This window comes from Enhydra lutris, unplaced genomic scaffold (genome assembly GCF_002288905.1).
Source record: "Enhydra lutris kenyoni isolate GAN:26980312 unplaced genomic scaffold, ASM228890v2 scaffoldscaffold3, whole genome shotgun sequence".
Lineage (NCBI taxonomy): Eukaryota > Metazoa > Chordata > Mammalia > Carnivora > Mustelidae > Enhydra > Enhydra lutris.
The window spans coordinates 20,719,041-20,745,463 of NW_019154087.1; the positions used below are offsets into that span (position 1 = coordinate 20,719,041).

At 41.4% G+C, this 26,423-nt stretch overlaps 1 protein-coding gene across 1 annotated transcript in view; it reads left to right on the forward strand.

Annotated features, from left to right (window-relative positions):
- The first annotated feature begins 1,915 nt into the window (after window positions 1-1,915).
- Window positions 1,916-26,423, forward strand: part of LOC111155573 (ELOVL fatty acid elongase 6) — a 132,903-nt gene continuing 108,395 nt past the window's right edge. The window contains exon 1 of the mRNA XM_022515821.1: window positions 1,916-2,095. Within this exon, the coding sequence (XP_022371529.1) occupies window positions 2,007-2,095 (89 nt within the window). The 5' untranslated portion in view covers window positions 1,916-2,006. The remainder of the gene's footprint in view (window positions 2,096-26,423) is intronic.

The window sequence follows — 26,423 nt, forward strand, 5'->3', positions numbered from 1 at the left end:
CTCATATCCATCTTCGAAAAATAAACAGACAATAACAACCATTATTTGAGTGAGAAACATAGTAAATGAGAATGTTTCATATTTGTTTCAAATTGGTGTGATGACTCCTAAGGGCACTGAATTTGAAAATCAAATCTTTTTAAGACTAAAGACTTATCCTTCCAATATACAGTAAAACGTTTGCTGGAATTTGATTCCTTTCTCACTTCCCTCACCTCTTTCATCTATTTAATCATCTTACAAATATTTATTGATTGCTCACAGGCCCAGGTACTATAGAAAATCTTTCTCTCTCATCAGACCACACCCATCTTCTAAGTCAATATCACCAAGCCTTCATGCCTGGGCTTTATTTTTAAATTCATTCTGACTTGTACTGCAGAAGTATCTAGAATGATAACCCTTAAATGGAGAGACAAGGAAAGTCTATACATGAAATCTTTGGGAGGATCGTCTCAAAAATTACTTGTTAATCATCAACCAATCTAGCCCTTTAAGTAATATTGTACTGGATTTTAAAAACACTTTCTTTAATTTCTTATTATAATTTCCTCCTTTACAGAGATATTTCTCCCAGTTCCCACTTTTCAGTGGTTTCTGGTAACCTAACTTTGAATGAAAATATCCTCTACTAGGACTACAGGTAAGGTGGGGAAAAGAGCACCCGAGGAAGGAAGGGAATTTTCTTCTTGGTCCTAATGTCCACCTAATTTTTAAAGCATAAGTTCTTGTTTCTAGTTTAAGCTTACAATTACATCCATAGATTAATTATTAGATACCTCCATGTCTCCTATAACTCATTTTTCCGAACATGTGGGTAGTGAGTGGAGGGAGGGCACCAGCAGAAAATCCTTTTCCTTCTGAGAATTAAGAGAGATGTAAACAGAAGCTGAGTTTAGGACACTGCTGAGACTGGGGGTTCAGTAGGGGTCAACATTACGTTTAGCCTTCTCCTCAACACAATTCTCTTCCACCTACCTGTGAAATATATAAAACGAAATTTCTCATGCATATAAATAAAGTTTTTGCATTGGACCAGTTGGTCCAGTTCTCCTACCTGCTAACTTCCTTACCCGCTTTGTCTCAGTTCGTTATCTCTACCTCTCCGCGTACCCAAACCCTCCACCTAGCCTCTCTCCCTCTTCAGGCTACTGGTTGCTCTCCGCTTTCCAGGTCCTCAACCCCACCATCCCCAGCTCGAGAATGGTTGAGGAGCTCTGGGGGCTGCCAGGCCCCAGGTTTGCCATCGCTCTGGGGTGGGGGACCCCGAGAGTACGGCGGGGGCAGGGGCAAGGAGGTGGAAAGCGCGTTCCTCTCACGGGTAATCTCAGCACAAATTTGCTTGGAGCTCTCCCAGCGAAAGAGTTGGCAGGCTTTACTGTTTCTTTACCGCCTACTAGCCAAGCTTGCAGGTCGCGCGCCTATGAGCCGCTCCTGACAAGCCGAAACCACATTCAAAGGCAAGGCTAGGCTGCCCACGAGGTTGGGATTGGGGATTGTGAATGACCTCGAGGTCATTTCCTCCTTCTCGGCGCCCTTCCTCCACTCCCCTAGTCACCTTCGCGTCAGCAAAACTGCCCCTCGGGGCGAGAGGTGTCGCGCTCTCTCTCTCTCTCTCTCTCTCTCTCTCTCGCAAAGGGTTAATTTTCCGATCGCACGAGGGGGAGGAGATTTCCCCGTAGACAAGTAAAAAGGGTGATGGACAAACGTGCGGGCACTAAGACCGCAAGGCATTCATTTCCTCCGACGGTGGATGCGGACGCCGGGAGGAGGAGAGCCGCGGAGCGAGGAGCGAGGAGCTGGGAGCCGTGGCACAGGCAATGCTCGACCCTGGATGTAGCTGAGAGAGGCTGGGAGAGGCCGGCCCCCGCAGATCCAGCGGAGAGGGGAAGACCTCGGGGGGTGGGGGGTGGGGAAAACAGACAGGAGAGCACTCGAAATCAAGCGCTTTACAGATTATTTTATTTTGTGTAGAGAACACGTAGCGACTCCGAAGATCAGCCCCAATGAACATGTCAGTGTTGACTTTACAAGAATATGAATTCGAAAAGCAGTTCAACGAGAATGAAGCCATCCAGTGGATGCAGGAAAACTGGTAGGTGATGCTTTCGCGTGACACTCTTCCCCGGAGCCCTGCACGTATTCCCGGTGCGCCTTAATGTCGGTGTTTTCTGTCTGGGGCGTGAATGGGGCGATGAATCGCCGGCAGCAGAGAGCTGGTCGCTGAGTTCCCGGGTCCCCCGGGTGCAGGAACCACCGGGGCTGCATGAAGCGCGTGGGTCTGTGAGTGCCCCTGTGTGAACCGTGGCTACACATACATCTTTACCATAGATTATATAACATAGAATATACATGCGTGTACAGAGTAGATGTCTGCGCGACACGGAAGGCGGGAGAGATGCCCCAGTCCAGATTCTGCACCTGAGCTACCTTCTGGTTTTCATCTAGATTTGGGTTTTCTCTCTTGGCCTCCCGCAAGCTGAGTGTGAAAGGCAGTGGAGGAAGGACCCAGGCTTCTGCTCCGTTTAACCCTCTCCCGCCGGCGCTCTCTGGTCCTCGCCCTCTCCCCATCCCTCGTGTCCTTCCTTTCTCCTTGCAGCCCTCCTACTTCACTGCCCTACTCTCTGCAGCTCCCCGGCCGGATTTCTCCTTTCCTGAACCCCTCTCTCCACGCGGATCCCTTTCCGGTTTCATTAAGAGGCGGGGGCGGTGGGGGGAGGGGACAATGAAAACAGTAATAAAAATGAATGAACCCGAGCGAGTGGAGCCACGCCATTATTAAGTTTCTGTTTTACGGGAACGCCTTTTGGACCCACTCAGTTCTAATTCAGTAGGAAGCTGTTGATTGGAGTTGAGACACGGATTAAAAACCCCTCGGTCCGCAAAGTCCTTGGGGGCTCTTCCCCAGACACACTTCTAATAGGGAAAGAGTCCTGCTTGTTTAGTGTGTTCCCTCCGCCAGTCCTTTTGAAAAATCCCTGTGTGGGAGGAGATCCTGTGTCACCTTGCAATATTTAACAGGGGAGGGTGTGCTCATCTCGCTTCTTTCTTGTAGACCAAGGTGCTGGGGCAGACATTCCGGTCCTCTCCTTGAGCCCGGGTCTGGCGATCAGTAAAGTGCACGCTCAACAACCCCGGAGCTGGGCAGCGGCCTGCAGCCTCCCGGGGGCTGGATGGGAGGGTTGGGCTGAGGGGCTCTCCGGCGCCAAGGGATCCCGCCCGCTGCCGCGTGCGCGAGTGCGCGTGCCCCGCGGCGTCACGACCTGCCTTCCCTCCCCCCTCTTATCAATGGGAAACGAAAGACGCGGGCGCGCCGCGGGCCGGGGCTGGCTGGTGCAGTAGGAGGGGGTGCCGCGGGCCGGAGCCGGTGGAGGGAGGTTCAACTTCCTTTCCTCGGTCCCCAGTTGCGACCGGCCCGGGGAGTCTGCTGCGGTGCCTGCCTCCTCCCGCTCAGCCCGCCCGGCCGAGGCCCGCTGGCCAGTTGCGGCTGCAGCCGGGCCGAGCCCGCCCCTTACGAGGGGCGCGCCGGCTGGGCCCGGCCCGTTGGGGGCGGGTGTGGAGGGCTCGGCGCACTCACACCCGCTCTGGCTGGGCTGGGGACTGCACTGGGTGCGGGGCGTGAGGGGGCCCGAAGGCCGCGTCTGGCCGGAGCCGGAAGCTGGCAGGGGGACACGATCCGCTCCGAAGCCCTGGTAGTGCGGCGAGCACTTGGGGCGCGGGGCTGAGGCCCCTCCTGGGCGGACGAGCGCCGAGGGTGGGTCGGAAAGGTGATGGTACACCTTCTCGAGGCTGGATCCCGTAGGAGTGCAGACACTGAAAGGCCTTTGGCGCTTGGGGAGGCGACCCCTCTCCGCCCATGCGGCCTGTGGACCTTCTCCGGAGGCACTTCCTCCCGCGTAGAGGGTGGTGCTGAAGGCGGGGCGGGGGCGGGGGCCTGAGGCTGCCGGCGCTCGGAGCGGCGTGGCGGGCCCACTGTGCTGCGGGGTCTTCTCTGCAGCTGTTTGTCATGTTCTCTTGCCATACCACTCGAGCCCATCGAGTCTCCCTTGTCTCCAGCTTGCTGCACCTTTACTGAGCCTGCCTTTCTGGAACCGGCGTCCCCTCGCCGTGGCTACCCCTATTCATGTTTGGCCAGCCACCCCTTGCACCACCAAGGTCCATAGGTCCATATTTATGGGTTGCCTTTTCTCTGAGGCCAGGTAACCATTTCCCGCTTCTTTTATCCATCCACTCAACAAGCACACAATGAGCCAGACAGGGCCCAGCCCTCATTGGGACTGAAAATGGCCAAAATGTGCCCCAAAGTTATTTTCTCCTGTTGAGCTCTCACCACTGGTTTCCTTCTAGCTCTTTACGAACCGTTCTTCTGGCAACATCTTTCCTGGCTTTTTACTCATATATATGAATATTTACATGTCTGCCGGTGCCTCCTTCCTACCAGACCATCAGCTCTTTAGGGCATGGTTCTTGTCTCATTCGGAGCACGTTGAAGGCGCTTTGTACGTGGCAGATGCTGGGGGAGATTCTTATCCAGTGAGTTAAAATGATTACTGGTGCCCATTTTGTTGCCAGCACTACCTGTTAATACACGAACTTTAGCATATTTAGCTTCCCCCTGCGTTTGAATACTATATCATAGTCACCTACTGGGATTTTTCCCTTTCTTTTTCTTTGTGGACCCTATTTTTTTAGCTTGCCTTTTGCAGTGAAAAAGCCTTTCAGGCTGTTACTCTTTGCATGTCTTCCTGACCTTAATTGTCTTGCTTTCTCCTTTTTATGGAGGGGGTGTGTGTGTGCATTTCTCCCAATATCCTGGGGATCCAGTTTTCTAAACCTCCCAGACCCCACCCCCAAATCCCAAAAGCACAAAGTCTTGACTAAGGTGTGTAAGAACGACTTTTTTTTTTTTTTTTTTTTTTTTTTTTTGCCCTTGTTAACAGGAGTAGGGAGCTCCATAACCCAGGCTTAGACCACCCCTGGGGGCAGGGGAAGTTTAGGAAACCAAAGCCTTACCTGTTCAAAATGGTTTGAAATAGCTTCTGGGGGAAAAACAAAATGTTGTGAAGCATCTACTCTGTCATTTGAGAATCATTTGCACTTGTCCTTAAAAATGTCTTAGATATGACTTCAAAAAAAGCTTGTTAATTTAGAAAATTAAAACTCCTCTCTCAAAGATGAGCTCATTTTGAAGAATTGTGAGAAAGGCCAGGAGTGCTGTTTTGTCAGTATGCTGTCTGCCCTACTTTGCATTATTTAAGAGGATCTTAAATAAGTGTAGTTTATTAAACATATCCTATAATCCATATTCATTACCTTATTAAATATTAATGTTAAGGCTCCCTTATTTTGGAGTGGTATTTGTATAAACACTACAGTGTTCAACTGTGGCAAGCTTATCAGGTTTATTGCTGCCTTAACAAATGATTAATCCTATACTCATTGTTCTAAACACAGGATAAGTACTAGAGACCTTTTTAATTTTCTGTCAAATAGTTCCATGTATAATAGAGCAGCAATTGAAATGCAAAGTAATAAATATATTTCCTTGGAGAATCATCCTGAGACCTCATCTTGAAACTACACGGCAAGTTAAAAAATATCTCCGGTAACGTTATCCAATACACACGACTTTGTTAGATGAGGTAGAGGTAGAGGAAAATGCATGCATGCCCAGTAGCATTTTTGACTGCCAGTTCTACACTGAAAATCTCTGTCTGCGATTTCACAACATTGAAAAGAAAGGCATTTTGTCCTTTAATGAGATGTCTCACCTTTACCTGTTATTTTCACCAATAGCTGATTTAATTTATAAGTGCTGCTAGCAAGGGAGTGAAATCACATAGTGACTGGTAAGGCCAGGCGACATGAAACTCATTGAGTGAGAAGGGCAGCTGGGCTCTGCCTTCTCTCTCAGCAGCCTGCCAGGTTTGTGCTAACAGCGGTGGATGCTAGTTAGTCGCTCCAGTTGTAATTGTCTGGCCAGTGATGATTATCTTCTGATGTCGGCTGACACGGTGTTCACCAATAGGAAAACAGGAGGCCTGTGCTGACTGCTGTAACATTATGGCTGTGAGGTGACGTCATCACAGGGCTTGCCTAGAACCTCATGAGGCCCTCCCCCGCTCCTCTCTGGCATCCTTCACATATGCAGCCTTTCAATGCTTTGTATATTTTTCTGACTTTCTCCACTCCTCCCACCGAGGTATTGGTTATAAAGGTTTAATTGTTTACATTTTGTGTTCTGTATTTTAGGGTCTACAAGCTAGTGTAGGATTTTTTAAGATTAAGTACTACCCAAGGAAATCTTGGGATCCTCAAATTTGTTTTGACTAAGAAAAAAAATGTAAGAAACACTATTTAAAAGGAAGTGTACATTGTTATATGGGAGGCTCAGAAAGTAACATGATGTATAATTTCTGTATTAAAGGAACACATATAAGAACATCATAAGCCTTAGTATTTTACTCAAAATAGAGCATCATAAGGCATGTCAAACTTTTAAAATGCAGGCAAATTATTAAGCTGTTGTTTATCCTGTAGTGACAGTTGTTCTGCATCGATCCCTAAAATCCTTGTGATCTGCTATATTCGTTTATAGAAAACATGGGTGGAGAATAGTGCAGTCTGCTCTCATGAAACAGGAAAGACCAGAGTCTCATTTAATCTGTGCCACTATAGCAAATACAAATTTGGTCAGCTATCTAGAAAAATACTGTGTCCATATAATACTCATGTTTCTTGCCACCTTGGGGAATCACAGTTCATATTAGTCTTAGGATTGAAAAGTCCTAAGTGAGGAATTCAGCATGTCATTCAATAAGCTTTAGAGAGCGCTGGGATATCGGTGTAATAGCACTAGGTTAAGAATGAGAAGACTGAGAATATGTACAGAGAAGAAAAATACAATCTATGTTATGGTGTTAGAAAATAATGAAGTGTGTGGGAGGTCTGATCTGAACTTTTATGTATCTTTTTAAAAATTATGTATTTTCACACAGTCCTTGGTATTTTAGGATTCCAGGGATGATGGAAATTATTTTATGATCATATTATCCATCCCTATATTTGCATTAGTTATAAATAATAGCATGTGATGCTAAAATTTTTACATAGGGCCTTTTGTTAAATTGAAGGTTGAGTTTTGTGAATAAGGCTTGTCGCTTGTTGCTTTTAATGTTAGGTGATGATAATTCTAAAGGTATCAGGATCACATGGTCAGATGTGATCTAAGACCTCTCCAGATCTGAGAGTTATTTTGCATACTTCTTGAAAGAAGATTCTTTCAAGTTAAACAGTGGAAATGTTGTGGGGTGGAGGTGAGGGATGGAGACTTAGAAATACTTAGGAGGGCATAAAATACCCATCTAGTCAGTCTTTAGCTGATGAAGCAAAAAGAAGGAGTGTGACACTATTCAGTTAATTCAAGAATTCATCTTTGCTTCAGTGATCTGGATATTTTAGGTCCAAGTATTTTTTTTTTTTTGAGGATATTTAAAATATGTTTCATAATAGATAACCGACATCCTCTTTCTATTTTTATTTGCATTTATTCTGTGCAGAATTTACTCCTGGGCCATGAGTTTTTGTTTCTTCAGTTTCTTCTGAGATATCTTTTTATTCTTTGTAAGCTCTTCTGGTTTAGGAACAATCAGCTCTTTTTCAGTAAGGAAATCTTGGTGTGGTAAGGAGAGCTCACATATGGATTAATTCAACCACGAGCCTTCTAAGTTCTTTGCTCTTCAATGCATCTTGGGGGCTTAGTTCACCTGGATGTGCTCAGTGACCAGAGAATCGACATCTAAACCCTTAAGTTCAGCATTACTCTCTGATATCAGCACTCTTCTGGGGCCACCAACCCTGTGTCCAGCCCCACTGTTTGGCAAACCTACCTGGGTGCCTGGGCACACCTACCAACTTCACCATGATAGCGACAGAATGGCATTTACTGCTTCTGCAAAGTGACATCTTTCAGATACTTGGTGGCTTTTTGGATATGCATACCCTCATTGGCCTGGGCAGTTACATATATGTTCCTAAAGTGAGTACACAGATCTGAACCTCTTGATTTGCATGATTTTGTAGGGTTTTTGGGATGAAGCATTTTCAGAGGTCACGTCAGGCCTCTTAGGGGAAGAAGTGGGGTAGTGCAAGTATTTTCTGAAATGAATTATCTAAAAATTGACTCAATGATCCACATAATGTTTCATGTAAGGACATAGGTGAGCTGGACTGGCCTTCATTAATAAGAGCCAGACAGCAGTCCACAAACTTTGCCTTAGTTCTTTACCTTTACCTGTTCTATCTTCTAGTCCCTACCTTCAAATCTTCCTGCTCCCATTTACTTTCCACTTACCTTTGTTAAAAGAGCACAGGCATTTAGTAGAAAAATTACCTATGTATACCACAGACACATTTCTATTGATAACCCTAGAAAACTTGAATGAAAATATAACATGGCTTTATTGGAATATTAAGGTTCATAACTTTATCTGTATTCAGACTACACAAACAGGCTAGTACAAATGTGTAACTTTCGGCCTAGTTATTTGCAGAACTTAAGTAGCATCCTTAATTATATTTAACTTACGATCATTTTATTTTAGAAATAGATTCGTTCTTTTTTAAAAAATTATTGTTCTAGAGTCAAAAATGAATTTGTACTTTTAAGCCTGTTGAGTGAAAACCATTGCACAACATTGGGTCCATGTAAGTCATCAAGGTTCAAGCTTGTGTGTTTATCATGATTCATTTAGATACTGAGCACTCAAAATTTTTAGTCTTAAGGTTCTTTACCCTAGTATGTTGGAATGACAAATACTTTTAGGAAAAACTTCTGTTTAATTGGTTACTCGCTGTGAACTTTCTGCAATTTAACTTTAATGCTTGTCTGCTCCCTCCCCTCCAAATGTACAAGTGAAAAAGATTTACACTTTCCTTTGCTGAGATGAATAAGGCATACTGATTACAAGGAATTTTGCTGGATGGATAATTTTCTAATTTTTCTAATAATTTTATTTCCTCCAGATTTTCATATTTTGGTGGTTTTCTTTCTAAAAATTTTATAACTAATTGCAATATGGTTAAGGGAATATCACTGACAGAATGTCTTTTAGGCTGGGGGATCTCAACTGTTTTTATTTAGGTTTATGATCACATATATTTTTTAAAATTTTATTTATTTATTTGATAGGCAGAGATCACAAGTAGGCAGAGGCAGGCAGAGAGAGAGAGGAAGGAAAGCAGGCTCCCTGCTGAGCAGAGAGCCCGATGTGGGACTCGATCCCAGGACCCTGGGATCATGACCTGAGCGGAAGGCAGAGACTTGAACCCACTGAGCCACCCAGGCACCCTATGATCACATATTTTAAATGAAATAGGTGTAACCCCCTTTCTTAAATCTTTAATCTTTCTTAAAGATAAATTTCTTTATCTTTAAATTTATCTTTAAAGATAAATTTCTTTTTTTTTTTTTATAAAGATTTTATTTATTTATTTGACAGAGATCACAAGTAGGCTGAGAGACAGGCAGAGAGAGAGGAGGAAGCAGGCTCCCCACTGAGCAGAGAGCCCGATGCGGGGCTTGATCCCAGGACCCCGGGATCATGACCTGAGCTGAAAGCAGAGGCTTTAACCCACTGAGCCACCCAGGCACCCCTAAAGATAAATTTCTTAAAGATAAACCCCCTTTCTTAAATCTTAAATCTTTCTTAAAGATAAATTTCAAATGTTTTAGCCCAACCTTTAACTTTATTAACACCCATCCTTGGGGCTAGTGTTTTGTTTTGTTTTGTTTTTTTAATTGATCCTTTGAGTTCTGGGGCTGAATTTTTGAATTGACTTTTGAATTCATTAACTCTTAATGGACAGTATACATTATTCTTTGAAGATTATGAAAAAAACCCATGAAATGCATGTTACATATTTTTGTTAGGAGAGGTACAGGCATTTACCTAGAAAAGTACACACATACACATAAGGACGTTAAAGTGACTTTCTTTTTTTTTTTTTTTAAAGATTTTATTTATTTATTTGTCAGAGAGAGAGAGCGCGAGAGTGAGCACAAGCAGATAGAGTGGCAGGCAGAGGCAGAGGGAGAAGCAGGCTCCCTGCTGAGCAAGGAGCGCGATGTGGGACTCGATCCCAGGATGCTGGGATCATGACCTGAGCCAAAGGCAGCAGCTTAACCCACTGAGCCACCCAGGCGTCCCAAAGTGACTTTCAAAAAATGAAAACTGATACCCTATTATAGACCATGTCTTTTCTATTTCTTGCTATTTAAAGAGCACCTTGCTGAACTGGACATACTTCTAAAATTTGCAAAACAGGTCCCAATTTACTTGCTTTTTGTCAATTTTTTTAAAAGTTGGCTCCATGCCCAGTATGGAGCCCAACACATGGCTTCAGCCCATGACGGTAAGATCAAGACCCCAATGACTGAGCCACCCAGGTGCCCCTTGACTTTTATCAATGTTTTTTAAAACTAAGTTAAATAATGATTTTAAGATTTTATTTTATTATTATTTTTTTTATTTGACAGAGAGAGAGCACAAGCAGGGGTAACGGCAGTCAAAAGGAGAGGGAGAGGGGGAAGCAGAAGCAGGCTCCCCGCTGAGCCGGGAGCTCAATGCAGAGCTCCATCTCAGGACCCTGGAATCATGACCTGAGCCGGAGGCAGATGCTTAACCAACTGAGCCACCCAGGTGCCCCAATAATTTGATTTTAATAAATATTTTAAAACCACAAAAATTGAATATTTAATTAATTTGTTCGATCCCGATCAGTACTTGGATTTTTCCCGATTATTAATAAATTTAAAAAATCTTCAAAATAGTTAATAATGGCTGAAACCTTCAAGTTTTGGGTTTTTTGTTTTGTTTTGTTTTACTTTTTGTCTCGTAGACTCAGTTATTCCTTCTGTTCAAAAGCTGGTGTTAATAAAATGTGAAAGCTTTAGGATACTAGGCCCACTCTCACTGGGGTAATTGACTCATTTGGGTGTAGTGAGTTCAGTGGAGTTGAATGTTTTGAAGTTGAGAATTTTATGATCTTGTTTTAGGAGGCACAGTGGGGAAATAGGAGCTAGTTGAAAAGGTTTACTCCCAAAACTTTTTTTTTTTTTTTATTAAATGTGTGAGATTTCTAGTAAAGTCTTTGGGTGCATTAAACATTTAAAAGCTGGACTAGTAGTGGTTATCATTACAATAAAAGGGAAGGAAGCTTAGTAAATGTACTGTAAATATCAATGTCTATAGTTTCCTCTCAATTTTATGACTTCTTGGCAGACTTAATTTAAAGATCTTTAAAAGTAGGGTAGATTTTCTTTATTTTAGAGTAATGATACTAATAGTTGGTACGTAATTGTTTACTGATGGCAGGCATTCTTTTTTATTTTTATTTTTTAAGATTTTATGTATTTATTTGAGAGAGAGCACGAGCAGGGTGAGAGGTGGAAGGAGAGGGAGAAGCAGACTCTCCGCTGAACTGGGAGCCTGTGGCAGGGCTCAATCCCAGAATCCCAGGATCATTACCTGAGTGGGATGCTTAACCCACTGAGCCACCCAGGTGCCCCGCAGGCATTCTCTTAAAATGCTTACATGTGTTAACTGTTACATCCTCCCAATCACCCTTCGATGTATTATGTTTTTTGATTTCTTAGGACAGGAAATGAGGCTCAGTGTGGTTATACAAGTTGGGATTTGCAGGTAGGGATTAAAAATGGAGGAATGGGCTCCAGGCCAGATGAAGAATTTGTCACTGAGGCCTCTATCATCCCCTCATTTGAATAGGAATAAATACTCAATAAACAGTGCACTTGGTCACTTGAAGCACTGTAAACACAGAAGGAAATTGTGGTTTTAGTCAAGAATCTCCCAAGTGCCTCTAAAAAATTTTTCCTAAGGGATCCTGAACACGGCAGGCCAGGGTCACTATGAAAAACACCTCTAAATGTTGTAGTGAACATTAAACTAGGTAGATACATAAGTATCTAAATTAAATGATTAAATGATTAAAAATGATTAAAACAATTAAAAATGATTAAATGCCTTAATCATTAAGAAGTATTTCCTGAATAGTGTGTGTTCATCTATCAACACTTTTAGGAGTGGGGAAAGCCATGTCACCTTTAATGTTGCTTCTGTCATAAACAATTCCAGTTTTGCCACAAGCAAACAACAAATTGGGAACCTTTTGTGTAAAGCATGCTTTCTGTCTGCTTCTCTTCCACGAGCCTCATATATTCAGCTTGGTTCTAGACTCCAGGAATTTGTTTCCACCTGGCGCTGACTATACCCTTCTTTCTTCCAGGCAGGTTTTAGTAGCTAGGGTAAATAGCCACCCACTGTTGCCAGAAGGAAAAAAAAAAAGATGTGTGGGTCGGGGATGTCCCTGTTCTTTGAGGTGTGTTCCTGCAGTGTGAAGAATTAAAATGTACTTTTACTTGTTTTGTTCATGAGTTTTAAGTCCTTGATCTCGTTCTATAGAAAGAAATACTGTAGGAAAAAGACATGAAAGCATTAGAAAACGTAAAGATGTGGGCAATAAAACATCTTTCTTATCCAGAGGCATCCACTGTTCTTTTGCCACATTTCCTTCAGCCTTGTTTCCAAGGTTTTGATATACTTTAGATCATTCAGTGCAAACTGTTGATAGATTGAGTTCTTTATTGCGTGCCGGGACTGCAGTGGGCACTTTACATTTAATATATCATCTCATTACAATTCTTATGTTACATATTTCCCTCTTTACATTATCAACATACCGCTAAAACCTCTCCATAAGTGTATTTTCCATATATGTTATTGTTTGGTATTGTTTGGACTCAAAATTAATTCAGGTAACCATTGCCTACTGTTGAACATGTTAAGTGCCTAAGATTTTGCTATTAGAACTAGTCCTCTGATTATCTTTGCATATTAATTTTTTAACTTATCTGGTATTTTCCTTTGTATAAATATGAACTGTAATGCAGGGGAATTACCTCTTTTTAAGGTTTATGATATCTACAGCTTGGCTGATGTGTAGAAAAGTGGAACCAGTTTGCACTCCAGCAAGGAAGGACAGTTTTCATGTCCTTCTTAGCCCTAAAGATGATCACATTTTAAAAATCTTTGATAAGTTCATGCACAATAGGATATCTCATTGCTTTAATTTATATTTATTTGTTTTGTAGTAAGATCCAGACAATTTATTTGGGTGTATTTTCCACTTGCTTTTATAAGTTCTCTCTACTGGGCCTTTCCTAGTTAGCTATTATTTGCTTACACTTGGAATATATTAAGGATATTCACTTTTGTCCAGCATGACAACTTTGTCGTGAATAATTTCTTCTCTAGAGTGACTTCTGGCAACTAGTTTAATATATGAAATAGAAATGTATTTTTCATCACCCTCTAAATTAAGGAAAGCAACTCTGCTTCTCTCTCTATAAATAACCTGTAAGGCAACAGCCCCAGGGAAGAAGGGAAAGAGGGGAGAAAGCCTGGAGACTGGGCTTCAGTGTGGAGGGAGAACGAGTGGCCCCTTGGACATCCTACACATTTTTAGACTCTCTTATTTGCATTTATTTTTCAGTTTTCCACAGGTGTGGTGATGAGTGTGCGCTGTGGTATTCTAGCGTGGTGGTTAAACCATGGTATTAAACACTTGGACTCTGGAGTCCAAGTTGGTATTAAACACTTGGACTCTGGAGACAGTGTGTCTGGGTTCAAGTCCTGGTTGAACCACATAGCAGCTGAGTGACCATCTCTCTAGCAGATGAATTAGCACCTCTGCATCAGTTCCCCCATCTTTAAATAGAGAGATGATAATAATAGTATTGGGGATGTTAATGAAGGAATCTACGTTAGCAGGTTGGGAGAATTATTAGACAATTTATTACACATTAAGTCCTTAGAACAGTGTCCAGGACCATATATAATTTTTATTATACCTTTAGTGTTGTCTGCGCATAGACTCTATGGCATCAAAAGAAAAAGGGAGGAATCATAATTAAATTCTGGTAGAACTGAGGTCACCCCAAGTGGCTATGCAGTCAGTTCTCCAAATATGACAAAAAGGCCCATTACCCAGGGGCCACTACCAAGGGATAGGCACTGAGGGAAAAAAATAAGAAAAAGAAAAAAATCTGACGACTTTGCCGTCAAGAAACCTATAATTTGAACGAGCCCAGCAAGAGAATATATTGTTAATAAAAATGTGATTTTTAAAAAAGTATGGGGGGGGCCAACTCTACCATGAACATTTGGAACATTTTCAAAAAATCTATGCTTTATCTTCCATCACAACGTAACGAACAGTGTGAAATCGAGGCAGTCCTGGGAATAGATGCTGATTACTAATTTGTTTCCTATAAAACACCTGAGTTTATCTCATTTAATAATTTATTCAACAAGAGTATGATAGTGTCTCTATTGTGTTACACACACTGAAGGTAAAATCACTATATCCATAAGTGAAATTATAATGGCTGAAAATTTTGGAGTTATAAACTCCCAAGTTTGGGCTTCAAGTAAGTCTTTGGTCACTGCTCAAAGATATCTATCTATCTATCTAATTTCAATGAAAGAAGCATGGCTGTTTGATTTCTTAGTGAAGTAAAATAAGGGAGGATTACATGTCAGTTTTCTCTTATGTTCCGGAATCTCAGTGAGCTCGTGGTGGAGAAACTGAAAGGGAGTCCTTTAAGGTTCCCAGTTTTCTCATTCTTGAGACAAGGAGGTCCATTAGGGGTTCTCAGGGTATGGGGGAGCTTTTCGTCCATGTGCTTATTCCTCTCTTAGCTCCTGTTGAAGGAGTCATCAAGGGTACATGTCCGCCTGTTGACCCTCAAGCTAGACTTGGCATTTGCAGGATCATCATTCCCTCCCTTGTTTTTGAGATGTGTGTTCCTCCCATTGTTCACATACCACAAGCCACTTCAAGGATGCAGCCTTGAGAGAGTCATGTTTAGGGAGACCATCTGGACTATATACACAACTGAACCCCGTGAAGGCCTTTGTACCAACTCTTAAGATTCCGGCAGGCAGGGGCGGAGATCTGCCTGTCTTGCAGCCTCTGAAGACCAGCCTCATATGTAAATTCCCTTGCTTTTTAAAACGGCCGCATACCAGTCTGGAGTGATCTGCCTCTTTCTTCGGGCTCCAGGCACAAGGGACCAGTTTTGAATTTCACCTGGAGGACTCCTGAGGTTACCAACCAACAGCTCCCCATCCAGGCCTGGAGTTCGCTTGGCAGTGGGCAACTTGCACCTCTGTTTGTGATGACAGCAGAGGGGAAGTGTGCTGTGCTCTTAGAGGTATCTTATAACTAATTTCTAAGATAATAAATATGTAAGTTGTAAGTGGACTGTCCCCTTGGCCCCTATCAACTGTAGAGAAATTCTTCTTTCAGACCTAATGTTGTAGATACTTGGAATTTGTAGATACTTGGAACAGTAGCAGTTAAATGTGGAAAATGACCCAAAGGTCCAGAAAATGAAGAAATTTAAAATTTTTTTTCTGAGGTCAAATTTGAGAAGCGTTTATTTGTCAGAGCGATTATACTGTGCTTTCTCTTATTGTCCTGTAGGTAGGAATTTTCATGAAGTGTAGAAATTCTGCTCTGATGAAAAATGGCCCCATGAAGGACTATAACACTTAGTATTGACATGAAATTAGGAGATGACTAAGGTCTAGGGACATTGTGATGTCCCTAGACCTTAGTCAGAAAACCCAGATAGTTTCATGGAATATTCTAGATTATAGGAGTGTGCTTCAAACTTTCTGCTCACATCCTCCTAAAAGACGTTTCAAAAGCTATGTACTGTCTGACACATTTGAAATTTTTCATTATAAGCTGAATTAACTTCTTAACAGTTAGAATAAATAAATGAGGATTAGCTAGTTAAAAGAAATACTTTATGATGTGCTACTTTATTGAAAAATACACAGTGAATCTGAAATTACATAAACATTTTTATCAATGCTTTTATTTCATCGATGGCTCCAAAAAACATGACACATTCCACAATAAAAGAATCAGTGGCATTAACCTATAGGGCTTCTGTTCTGAGAATTCAGAACATCTCAGTGTTCATGATGTAAAAGGCTCTAAACAGAAGGGAAAAAAATGAAGATTATCTTTCTGCCTCATCATTGATCATTTTTACTTTGGGGGGCTAGAAGGAAAGACCTAGGCAGGCTATCAAGTTTTGGGTTTTTTTTTTTTTTTTTTAAGATTCTATTTATTTATTTGAGAGAGGGAGAGAGAGCACAAGCAGGGGGAGGGGCAGAGGGAGAGGGAGAAGCAGACTCCCCACGAGCGGTGAACCTGATGTGGGACTCGATCCCAGGACGGTGAGATCATGACCCGAGCTGAAGGCAGATGCTTAACTGACTGAGCCACCCAGGCACCTGGCTATCAAGTATCTTAAACTATGTTTTTTTGACTGCAGAGAAGATTATAGATAGAATTTCCAAATGTTTGTTAGGACTAGTTTTCTAACAGGGTAAAGCGATTTCTTTTTAACTTGGTCACCTATTGTCAGAACCTGAGGATGTTCTAGAGAAGCCTCCTTCAGTCCATTCCACTGGGGGTGGCTCTGACTGTTGAAGGCTGTTATACATATTGACCTGAAAGTTGAGTATCCTTGTCATTCCTCCATTAGTCCTTGTGCTGACTCTACCTGTATTTAATTCCCCCTTCCAAATGACCGTTTTGTATGCATTTGAAAATTGCTATTATGCCCTCTGTAGGTTTTCTTTTTTTCTTTTCTTTCTTTCTCTCTTTCTTTCTTTCTTTCTTTCTTTTTAAAAGATTTTATTTACTTATTTATCTGAGAGAGAGCATGAGAGGTGGAGGGTCAGAGGGAGAAGCAGACTCCCTACTGAGCAGGGAGCCCTATATGGGACTTGATCCTGGGACGTTGGGATCATAACCCAAGCTGAAGGCAGTTTCTTAACCAACTGAGCCACACAGGCACCCTGTAGTCTTTCTTTTCTAAGCCATTTCTTGTGTATTATTTGCAGCCCACTGATAATCCACATGGACACTTCTGAAAAACAAAAAATTAGGACTCCCATGCTTTTGGTTTGGACAATTCAATGTGACCAACTAGGAAAGTGCTAATCAATTTTTTTAAGCTTGGTACATATATATTAAAATGAGAAAGTCTGTATTAAAGAATAGCGGTGGGGGAGGAGAGAATTATAATTTTAATCTACCGGTAGGTCGGCCATGTGGTCCTTTGGAACATTACAAAGCTCTTATTGTACATATGACATTCTGGAAATTTTAAGGACTCTCAGAGAACCTCAAGGGTTATCTTGAGTTGTAGTGATTTTCAATTACTGCTCATGCATTCACATTTGCAGAAATCCTTTTTTGAACTTGTACGTTCTGATTGCTGACACTGTTTGTGGTGACATCATTTTGATTGGTACTTAGTTTTTTGCAAGTACTGAGTTCTTTTTCTACTGATGAGGGTAGTTTGGGGTTAAGAAAAAAAATCAAGAACCATGTTGTGTCCCTGATCCTTCAACAGATATTTTGGCCAGACTCAGTTAGAGGAGATGGTTTCTCTTCAGAGTACACGAGCAAGCTTCGTGTCAGAGATTGAGAATGAGTATGTTCATATGAGTATGGAGGTGCCCAGGTACAATGAAAGGTATTCCCAGGTAATTGTTACTGGGAGTACTGCTTGATGATGCTGATTCCATCCGACATTCTTTGGGTTTGTCTTCACAGGCCATTGATTTCACAAACTAAACTTCTTCCAACTTGCTCAACTTCCTTTGTTGTCTGCTTCAGGGCAGCATACCAAGACCTTCGTGATCTGGCTCTCAGGTCATTTCTCTTGGCTCAGGGCCATTATCACTGCTCTCCTTCAGTCTCCCATTCTACCTTTTGTCTCCTCACTCACTTTCCTCCCTCTATTGTCTTCCTAGTCTTTCAGCAGAAGTCAGATGCCATCCTGTCACGCCTGCCCTACAAACCCCACTGTCTATATGACTAGTCCACATTGTTTTGGTTGTTTTGAAAGGCCATTTAAAACCTGGCTCCAAGGCCCCTTCCTAGTGTTACCTATGGCAGTAGCCCTCATCCCTGGCTATCTATTCAAATGCAAATTAAAATCCCTTTTCCTCCCCACCCATCAAAATCCACTGGGTCTTCCCTTGTGGTTTGCAGGAACTTGACTCATAACTGGGTGAGTATTTTTTTCTTCTAGCTTTGAAACCAGTGCCTGTCACTGAATTTGGCATAGTTGTATGCTGTGTGTGTTAAACAGATGAATGCGTATTTGTATGGATACTCAAGCCTGTATATTCACTTTCAAATATATCTGATTTATTATCCAGTACACTTTATATTGTCCTTAAGTGAATCATGGGACACTGTCCAGTGCCTTACTGAAACAGTAAAAAACAAAAAAAACTTCTAATTTTATTTTTAAGAGGAAAGGGTATTAATTTATCATGACTAATTTTTAGTGAAACTGTGCTAATTGTTGGGGATTATTAGATCTTTTCTAGGCACTCAAGCCATCTACTCCAATCAGAAAGAAGTTAAAAGACTTACCTACAATGAGGGATGGGTAGGACTGTATGCACAAGGAACAAAGATCAGGAAGAAAATAATACTCAAATGGTAAAAGATAGTTGTACCAAGAGGTTACTTGTCCTTTTGCTTTTCTAGTTTTCTATAGTCATTTTTATGTTATACCCTGAGTATGAATGGGTGGTATGATTATGCATGTGGTCTTACTTTTCCATTTTTTTGCATTAACTATAACATATTTACTGTTTTTATAGTAGAAGTTGCATTTTACAATGGTGTATTTAGTATCAGGTAACATACTTCTTTTTAAACTAATGCATTTTTAAATAAACATTAAAAAAGCAATATGGTTAAACAGAAACACAATTTGTGGACATTGAATTGCACAATCTTCCTTCCAGTAACTACACTTTCTCAGATTAAGGTAGACATGAGCCATACTAATGATGTCACAAAAAATTTCCTTCACTTTCTCCAATTGTAAATTACACAGTTTGCTTATTTTTTAGTAGGGAGGCGTTATCAATCTTTAAGTGGGTGCAGGGGGGGACAGAGATAAAGGACATTAATTTGACTTTAACATTACAACTTTTATGCTTTGGCTTCCAGAATATATCTAATAGGGCAAAGTTTCCCCAAGGACAATAGTCCTCTAATCTAACAGAGATATAAGATTAAACATAAACCTGTCCCTAGAAAGAAAAAAATGAATAGGATAATTGGCTCAAGGACCTTGTGGCCCCTTGGAACAGATGCTGTACACATACCTGGAATTCATCATTAATAAGTACTTCCAGAATTGCAGAATGCCTGGAAGATCGTATCTCGTTGAGAAGAGCTGGAAGGATTTTGTTTCTTTCTGGAATGAAGGCTGAGTCCAGAGGCCATGCTGTGTGGTTCCCCAGAACCTGGTGTGTCTTAATCTGGTGTGAAGTCCCTGGTAGGAGGTTAAGAAGAGTGTGACAGAGCTTTTTAATAGGAGGACTGCTTTGCAGAGATTTTATCAACCTTGGGCATTGCTTTGAACTCTTGCTTCTTCTGGACTTCATCTTAGAAAAAGATGGGGGGTTGCCATTTGAATACAGGAAAAGTAGTATTTTGTTTTGTTTTCATGTTACCAGTGTTTAGAGAGACCTGCCATTCCATATTAGTCTTTTCCTCTACATTGTCTCAGCCAGCAAACAAAAGGGCACAGGAGAAAGGAAAGGGGAGTTGGAAGAGAATGGTTCCAAATCATATGGGATACAGTTTTTAAAGGTCTCTGTAAATGATCTGATCTTTTGGTTCTACCATTTCTGTAAATTTAGAAAAAGTTCGCTCTTAAGCTATAGACAACTTAAGTATTCTTTCTGGATGCAAAAAAAACCCCAAAGGATTGGTAGAAATACCCTAGAGAAGCAAAAAAGAATATTAAGTACTAAGGAAAATATTGTATAATTACTATGTTTCAGGTTTTTTAGACTTGATTATTTTTAAGAGCGTTATTTCCTCAAAAGATATTTTTTCTGGAAGTAAATTTAAATATTTAATCTATTAAACATTTGTGACTTTCTTTTCGTCACCTAAGACAAAAATGTGTATTTATCTCCTTTCAGGTAATCTCCTTTCAGGAAACTTTGCCCTAAGGAAGTTTTCTGCTGCTATAGACATTTTTTTTTTTTAATTTTGAAAACCACCCCCAAATAAGGCATACATAGTTTCATATTCTAGAGCAATGTGCCTATATCAGCCTAATATCAAAATTACAATTAACTAACCATAAAATGTTCTCACTAGCACAATCTCTGGGGATACTGTAGATGCAGTTCCTGCCAGGAGAGAGTAAGGGCTATATGATTGTATTTGACTTTTTAAACATTAAAACAAAATTTTTCACATTATAAACTTTTTTTAAAGATTTATTTATTTATTTATTTGACACAGAGGGAGAGCTCAAGTAGGCACAGTGGCAGGCAAAGGGAGAGGGAGAAGCAGGTTCCCCAGTGAGTAGGGAGCCCGATGTGGAACTCCATCCCAAGACCCTGGGATCATGACCTGAGCCAAGGACAGACACTTAACCAACTGAGCCACCCATGAGCCCCTCACGTTATAAACTTTTGATAAACTTAAACATTCAGGGGTGCCTGGGTGGCTCAGTGGGTTAAAGCCTCTGCCTTCCGCTCAGGTCATGATCCCAGGGTCCTGGGATCAAGCCCCACACCGGGCTCTCTGCTCAGTGGGGAGCCTGCTTCCTCCTCTCTCTCTCTCTGCCTGACTCTCTGCCTACTTGTGATCTCTGTCTGTCAAATAAGAAATAAATAAATAAATAACGTAAACATTCAGACAAATTTTCACATACTATAAATGCATATAAATATTCACATTAATTTTGAAAATAAGCTTCAATTTTAATGCTGTCTAATATGAACATTGTGGTGATTTAAAAAGTAAACCTCTACTAATTACTGGGCTTTTTTTTTTTTAATCAAACGAATGTTGATGCTAATCTCTTTTTTTTTTTTTTTAAGATTTTATTTATTTATTTGACAGAGAGAGATCACAAGTAGGCAGAGAGGCAGGCAGAGAGAGAGGGAAGCAGGCTCCTCACAGAGCAGAGAGCCCAATGCGGGGCTCGATCCCAGGACCCTGAGATCACCACCTGAGCTGAAGGCAGAGGCTTTAACCCACTGAGCCACCCAGGCGCCCCTGATGCTAATCTCTTATTTAGTTCTGCTGTGACAATAAGAAGTGGTCAGTGCACTGTAACTGGTGGCTGGGCTCAGATGGTAGATGTTATTTCACGTGAGTAATTTCGGGCAAACCAGACAGTTGTTTTTCTGAACTGGCATTGCCTGGATGAAATAATACTCACAGTGGAAAACTACATGAAATAAACTAAAAAAAAAAAAAAAAAGGATTGCCATGTTTTTGAGAATTCTCTCATGGCTAAAGATGAGTATGGTTGGCCTCAGAGATCTAAGAGTTCATCATCTGACTAAACTTTTCCATGGAGAATATTTCTTCCCCACAAAGCATTTGGTGTCCAGAGCTCCCTTCTTTCTCAGAGATGCTGGAGAGATGGACGAGGTGTCGGGATTCAGAAGCTGGTAAATTGTGCTTGTCCTTTGTTCCCACAGTGGAGGACAGAAAAATGACAAAACATGGTACAACTGGATGCTCCTTCCAGGATTAAATTTCCCTTAGTGGAAAGAATACATAAGTTCTTTTTTCTGTTTATAGTTTCTCCTATGTAGATGGGCTGTAATAGATCAAAGCTGTTTTTCCTTAGGTAGCTACAGTGTAACAGTTCTTTTTTATATGCCAAGTCTAGGATATTTGGAATATAGTAGCTTTCCCAAATTTTCTATAAATTATATTTTCATTGATCCGGGGCCAGACCATCAATAGCTTGCCATTTGTCTTTAGTAGATGAAATTGTTTTTCTTCTTCTTTTATTTTTTTAAAGATCCTATTTATTTACTTGAGAGAGACCATGAGAGGGAAAGGGAGGGAGTACAAGCCGGCGGGAGGCAAGAGGCAAGAGTACAAGCAAGAGGGAGAATGAGAAGCAGGCTCCCGGCTGAGCAGGGAGCCCCATGGAGGGTTCCATCCCAAATCTCTGGGATCATGACCTGAGCTGAAGGCAGATGCTTAACCGACTGAGCCACCCAGGTGCTCCTTAAAGTGTTTTCATGTGAAAATGAGCAGTAACACTCTTGTTTTCTCATGAGTTCAGCTGAGTTTAAAGGTTTACTGTTTCTACCATCCTTCCTAAAATTGATGTATATGTTGTTCTGCTTTATCAATGAAATTGTATGCACACAGAGGCCTAGAATTATGGAGATATACTTATAATCTTTATTTTTTTTTCCTAGTGATTTTACTTATGTAGAGAGTATTAGGATTTATTTTGATAATGCAAAGAAATATTTTTAAAAGCAGTAAACTTCATTCAGTTGTAGTTTCTTCTTTCAGTGGATAGACCTGGAGTAAGTAAGTTTTAAATAACACTTAGAAAATTTAGGAAACCACAAATAAGCAAAAATAAGAAAATAAAATGTTACCTTGACATAAACACTAACATTTTGGTGCAAATCTTTTTAAAATTCTTTCTTTCCATCAGTCCATTTCTGTTTTTCTTCTTAACAAAAATAGTATCAGAGTTCATTCCATATTTTTCTATACCTGACTTTTTTCCCCCTTAATATAGGATGGACATTATTTCATATTGTCAAATACTTCCCTTACCTAATTGTATTTGAGAGAATTATGTTTCTTTATTGTGATATTCCACTTAACATGTGAAAAGTTTGAGGAGACACGTCACTCTTTTTAATCAGTATATTATTTTTTGTCATTTTTAGAAGGAAAAAGAAAGCTAGTAACTTTATTTTTTTAAAGATTTTATGTTTTTGTGTGACAGAGAGCGTGCGTACAAGGGAGATGGGAAGCAGAGGGAGAAGCAGGCTCCCTGCTAAGCAAGAAGCCCAGTGCGGGCTCGATCCTAGGACCCTGGGATCATGACCTGAGCCGAAGGCAGATGCTTAACTGACTCAGCCACCCAGGCACCCTGATTATTTCTTTTTAGTTTGTTAATTATACATTTTACTTAGAGTACAAGCAGAAATTAAAAATACCTGGAATTTACACATTCTTAGCTTATATGGTCCATAAGGTCACATTAGAAGTATGGAGAAGGGAAAGGAATGACTGGCTAATAGACAAGTATCCTAGAAGTTGATGCACTCAGAAATAATGGTGTTTTTTCACTGCATTAAATTTGGGGATTGACTTAAATGCATGGATATGCCAGCTCTAGGGTAAGAAAGTAAAAATACAGGTAAAACTCATGGCATATTATGTGATAGTTTCCTGTGCTTTAAATCTATTCTGTGGGGGCGCCTGGGTGGCTCAGTGGGTTAAGCCTCTGTCTTCGGCTCAGGTCATGATTCCGGGGTCCTGGGATCGAGCCCTGCATCGGGTTCTCTGCTCAGTGGGGAGCCTGCTTCCCTTCCTCTCTCTCTGCCTGCCTCTCTCTCTGCCTGCCTCTGTGCCTACTTGTGATCTCTCTCTGTCAAATAAATAAATAAATAATTAAAAATATGTATATATATATTCTATGCCTGTAGATTTGGCACCTGTGACTACTGCTAGGTCTAATACACGGGAAGCAAATCCAGTCTGGTGAACATGTGTTGACACTAGGAATGTCCAGCTCAGAGCAGGAGGGAACTGAAGGTCAACAGAAAAGTCTCAGTAAGTCCAATCTGATTCAGTAGGGCCACAGATGCCATCCAAACTCTTAATTTTTTCTTTTGATTCATGTTCAGGAGGAACAGTATTCTTCATTATGAAGATATGTGTTTAAAATGGCTGAATGGGGGGAGGGCGGTGCCTGGGTGGTTCAGCTGGTTAAGTCTCAGGCTCAGGTCATGATCTCAGTGTCCTGGGATCACCCTGTGTAGGGGTCCCCGCTCAGCCGGAAGTCTGCTCGTCCCTCTCTCTCTCCTCTCTCCCTCCCCCTGCTTGTGCTCTCTCACTCTCAAATAAAATCTTTAAAATAAATAAATAAAATGGCCAAACCGTTTTTGCATCCGCATATTTGGGATCTCTTTAGTTTGCATTGAAGGCAATGTCATTTTATTGGACTCTTTTTATAGTTCAGGGAGTTGTTTTGACAGAAGACAGCCATTAGCTGAGTGGCATGGCCTATTTAATAACAGGGTAAATTACATTCAGGTGGCTTGCTGCAGATCGAGAAATCAGGTGAAGAATCCATTCTCATTGTGTCTAAAGTTTTAGATGCCGGTCAGGAGTCTTTCGAAATGTGTCAGATGTGGTTGTTCCAGGTGGAGAAAATGATGAAAGGGGATGGTTGAGGGTATCATTCGGAGCATTAACACATTAATGTAACTCTCAGAGCAGTTACTGCCATCCTGGGACTGGCGCTCAGCAAACTGGGCTGCTGGGATTGTGTTCTGCCTCCTTCTCTCACTGACTGCTCCTGGCCCTGGACCGCCAGAGCTACATTTCCCTGTTCATGTGCATTCTCACGCTTGACTAAGTCACACCCAGCAATTTGTGTTGTCTCGACAGAGAAGCAGGTCAGAGGTGCTATTTGAATGCATAGATAAGCAGATAAAGTCAGTGGATGAAATAGCATAGTATTATGGGGATGCCTGGTGTGCTTTTTGTACTTCTTAAACAGACCTATAGGTTTACTCAGCGCAGGGCCGAGTGGAGAGTATTGCCTGGACATACACATTGTGTAAAGTCAGTGTAACTGCGGATTCTGCTCCATACTTGGAACCTGAACAAAAGCAGGTTTGGGAGATCCAGGAATGTTGTTGGTTTTCCTATTTGGGAGATCCAGGAATGTTGTTGGTTTTCCTATGGTTACTATATAGCAAGCATAAGGCTCAGATGCAAAAGTCCCTGTATTCTAGGGGACATATGTCCATTGTTCCACTGTAATAAGACTCAAAAGCTCTTTGCAGAGTTCACAGTATAAGAAAAGAAGAGAAAAGAAAAGAAAAGAAAAGGGAAAAGGAAAGGAAAGGAAAGGAAAAAGAAAGAAAAGAAAGGAAAAGAGAAAAGAAAGAAAAGAGGAAGGAGGGAAGAATTTTAAGTACATTGGGATAATACAATTGTTTATTTTTGCAAGCATTTATTTTAAACCAAGCAAAGATCACATTTCTTAAGAAGATAATCACTCACCTAAGCAACTAGTATCAAGTATGGATTATATTCTAGAAAGTTCTTCCTTCCCAGGGTTTGGTCTGTTGCCTAGATAGATTAGTACCGTCTCTCTCTAACCCATGTTCTTTGTCAGAGGTTCGGTCAACTCTCATTATTTGCAGTAGTCACATTTCATAAAGTGTCTGAGAACACTGAATTAGCAAATTCTGAACCATTGCTTGCAGGGGAAGTACAGGGTTAGGTTTCTGCAAGCCTTTGGTCATAACAGTTTTGCCAACTGATCAATATATGACCCTGTTTTATGCGTGCTTCTGTTTAAAGACACTTTATTTAATATGTATTGTTGAGTCATTAACATTAAACTCCCAGCCGTAACTCATGCTTCCATGAAGCTCATCTAACACACGCTTTCTCTGTAAGGCACAGCCTTCTTGCGCTTAAGAGTACTGGACAGCATTTCAGTACTGGGGGCCGTTTTAAATGGTGAAATCACCAACAAAAAAGCACAAAAATGCAAAAAATGTAGCACTAAGTAGACCAAAAAAGGGACGCTTGTTTACTGTATGAGAGTTGAAACAAGAAGGCAGAGTGTTGCCTTGTTTGACCTTAGCTGCGAACGTGGGCATCGGCAAGTCAAATTATTCACTGCTGTGTACGTGACCGTGAATGACCACGGAAGACTTCGAGTATAGAGTTTGGGGTGAGTGATGGACTTGAGTGAGTAGGCGAATTTGCAATAATGAGGATCGCCTGTATTCAGCTGCAGGAAGAAGCATCCAAAGTTCGAGCCTTCATACTGTCCTAGATGAGTCTAACTTACAATGGCAACCCTCAACCTATGTTTAGCAGTGAAAATACTTTTCACAGAATGCTGAGAAGGCAAGTGTCTCTTTATAGAGAGAACTTGTCTTTCCCAATTTACATCACAAAACATGCCTCTAAAGCTGCAGAGTTAAAAGTGTATTTTATTTTTTTAAAGATTTTATTTATTTATTTAAGAGACAGAGCACAAGGCGGGGGTGGGGGTGGTGAGGAGGGGCAGAGGGAGAAGCAGATGCCCCGCTGAGCAGGGAGCCTGCGAGGCTCCATCCCAGGACTCTGGGATCATGACCAGAACCAAAGGTAGACACTTAACCCACTGAGCCACCCAGGCACCCCCAAAATTTTATAAAAGGAGATAACAATTAGGTCAAAAAATTATTGTGGTTTCC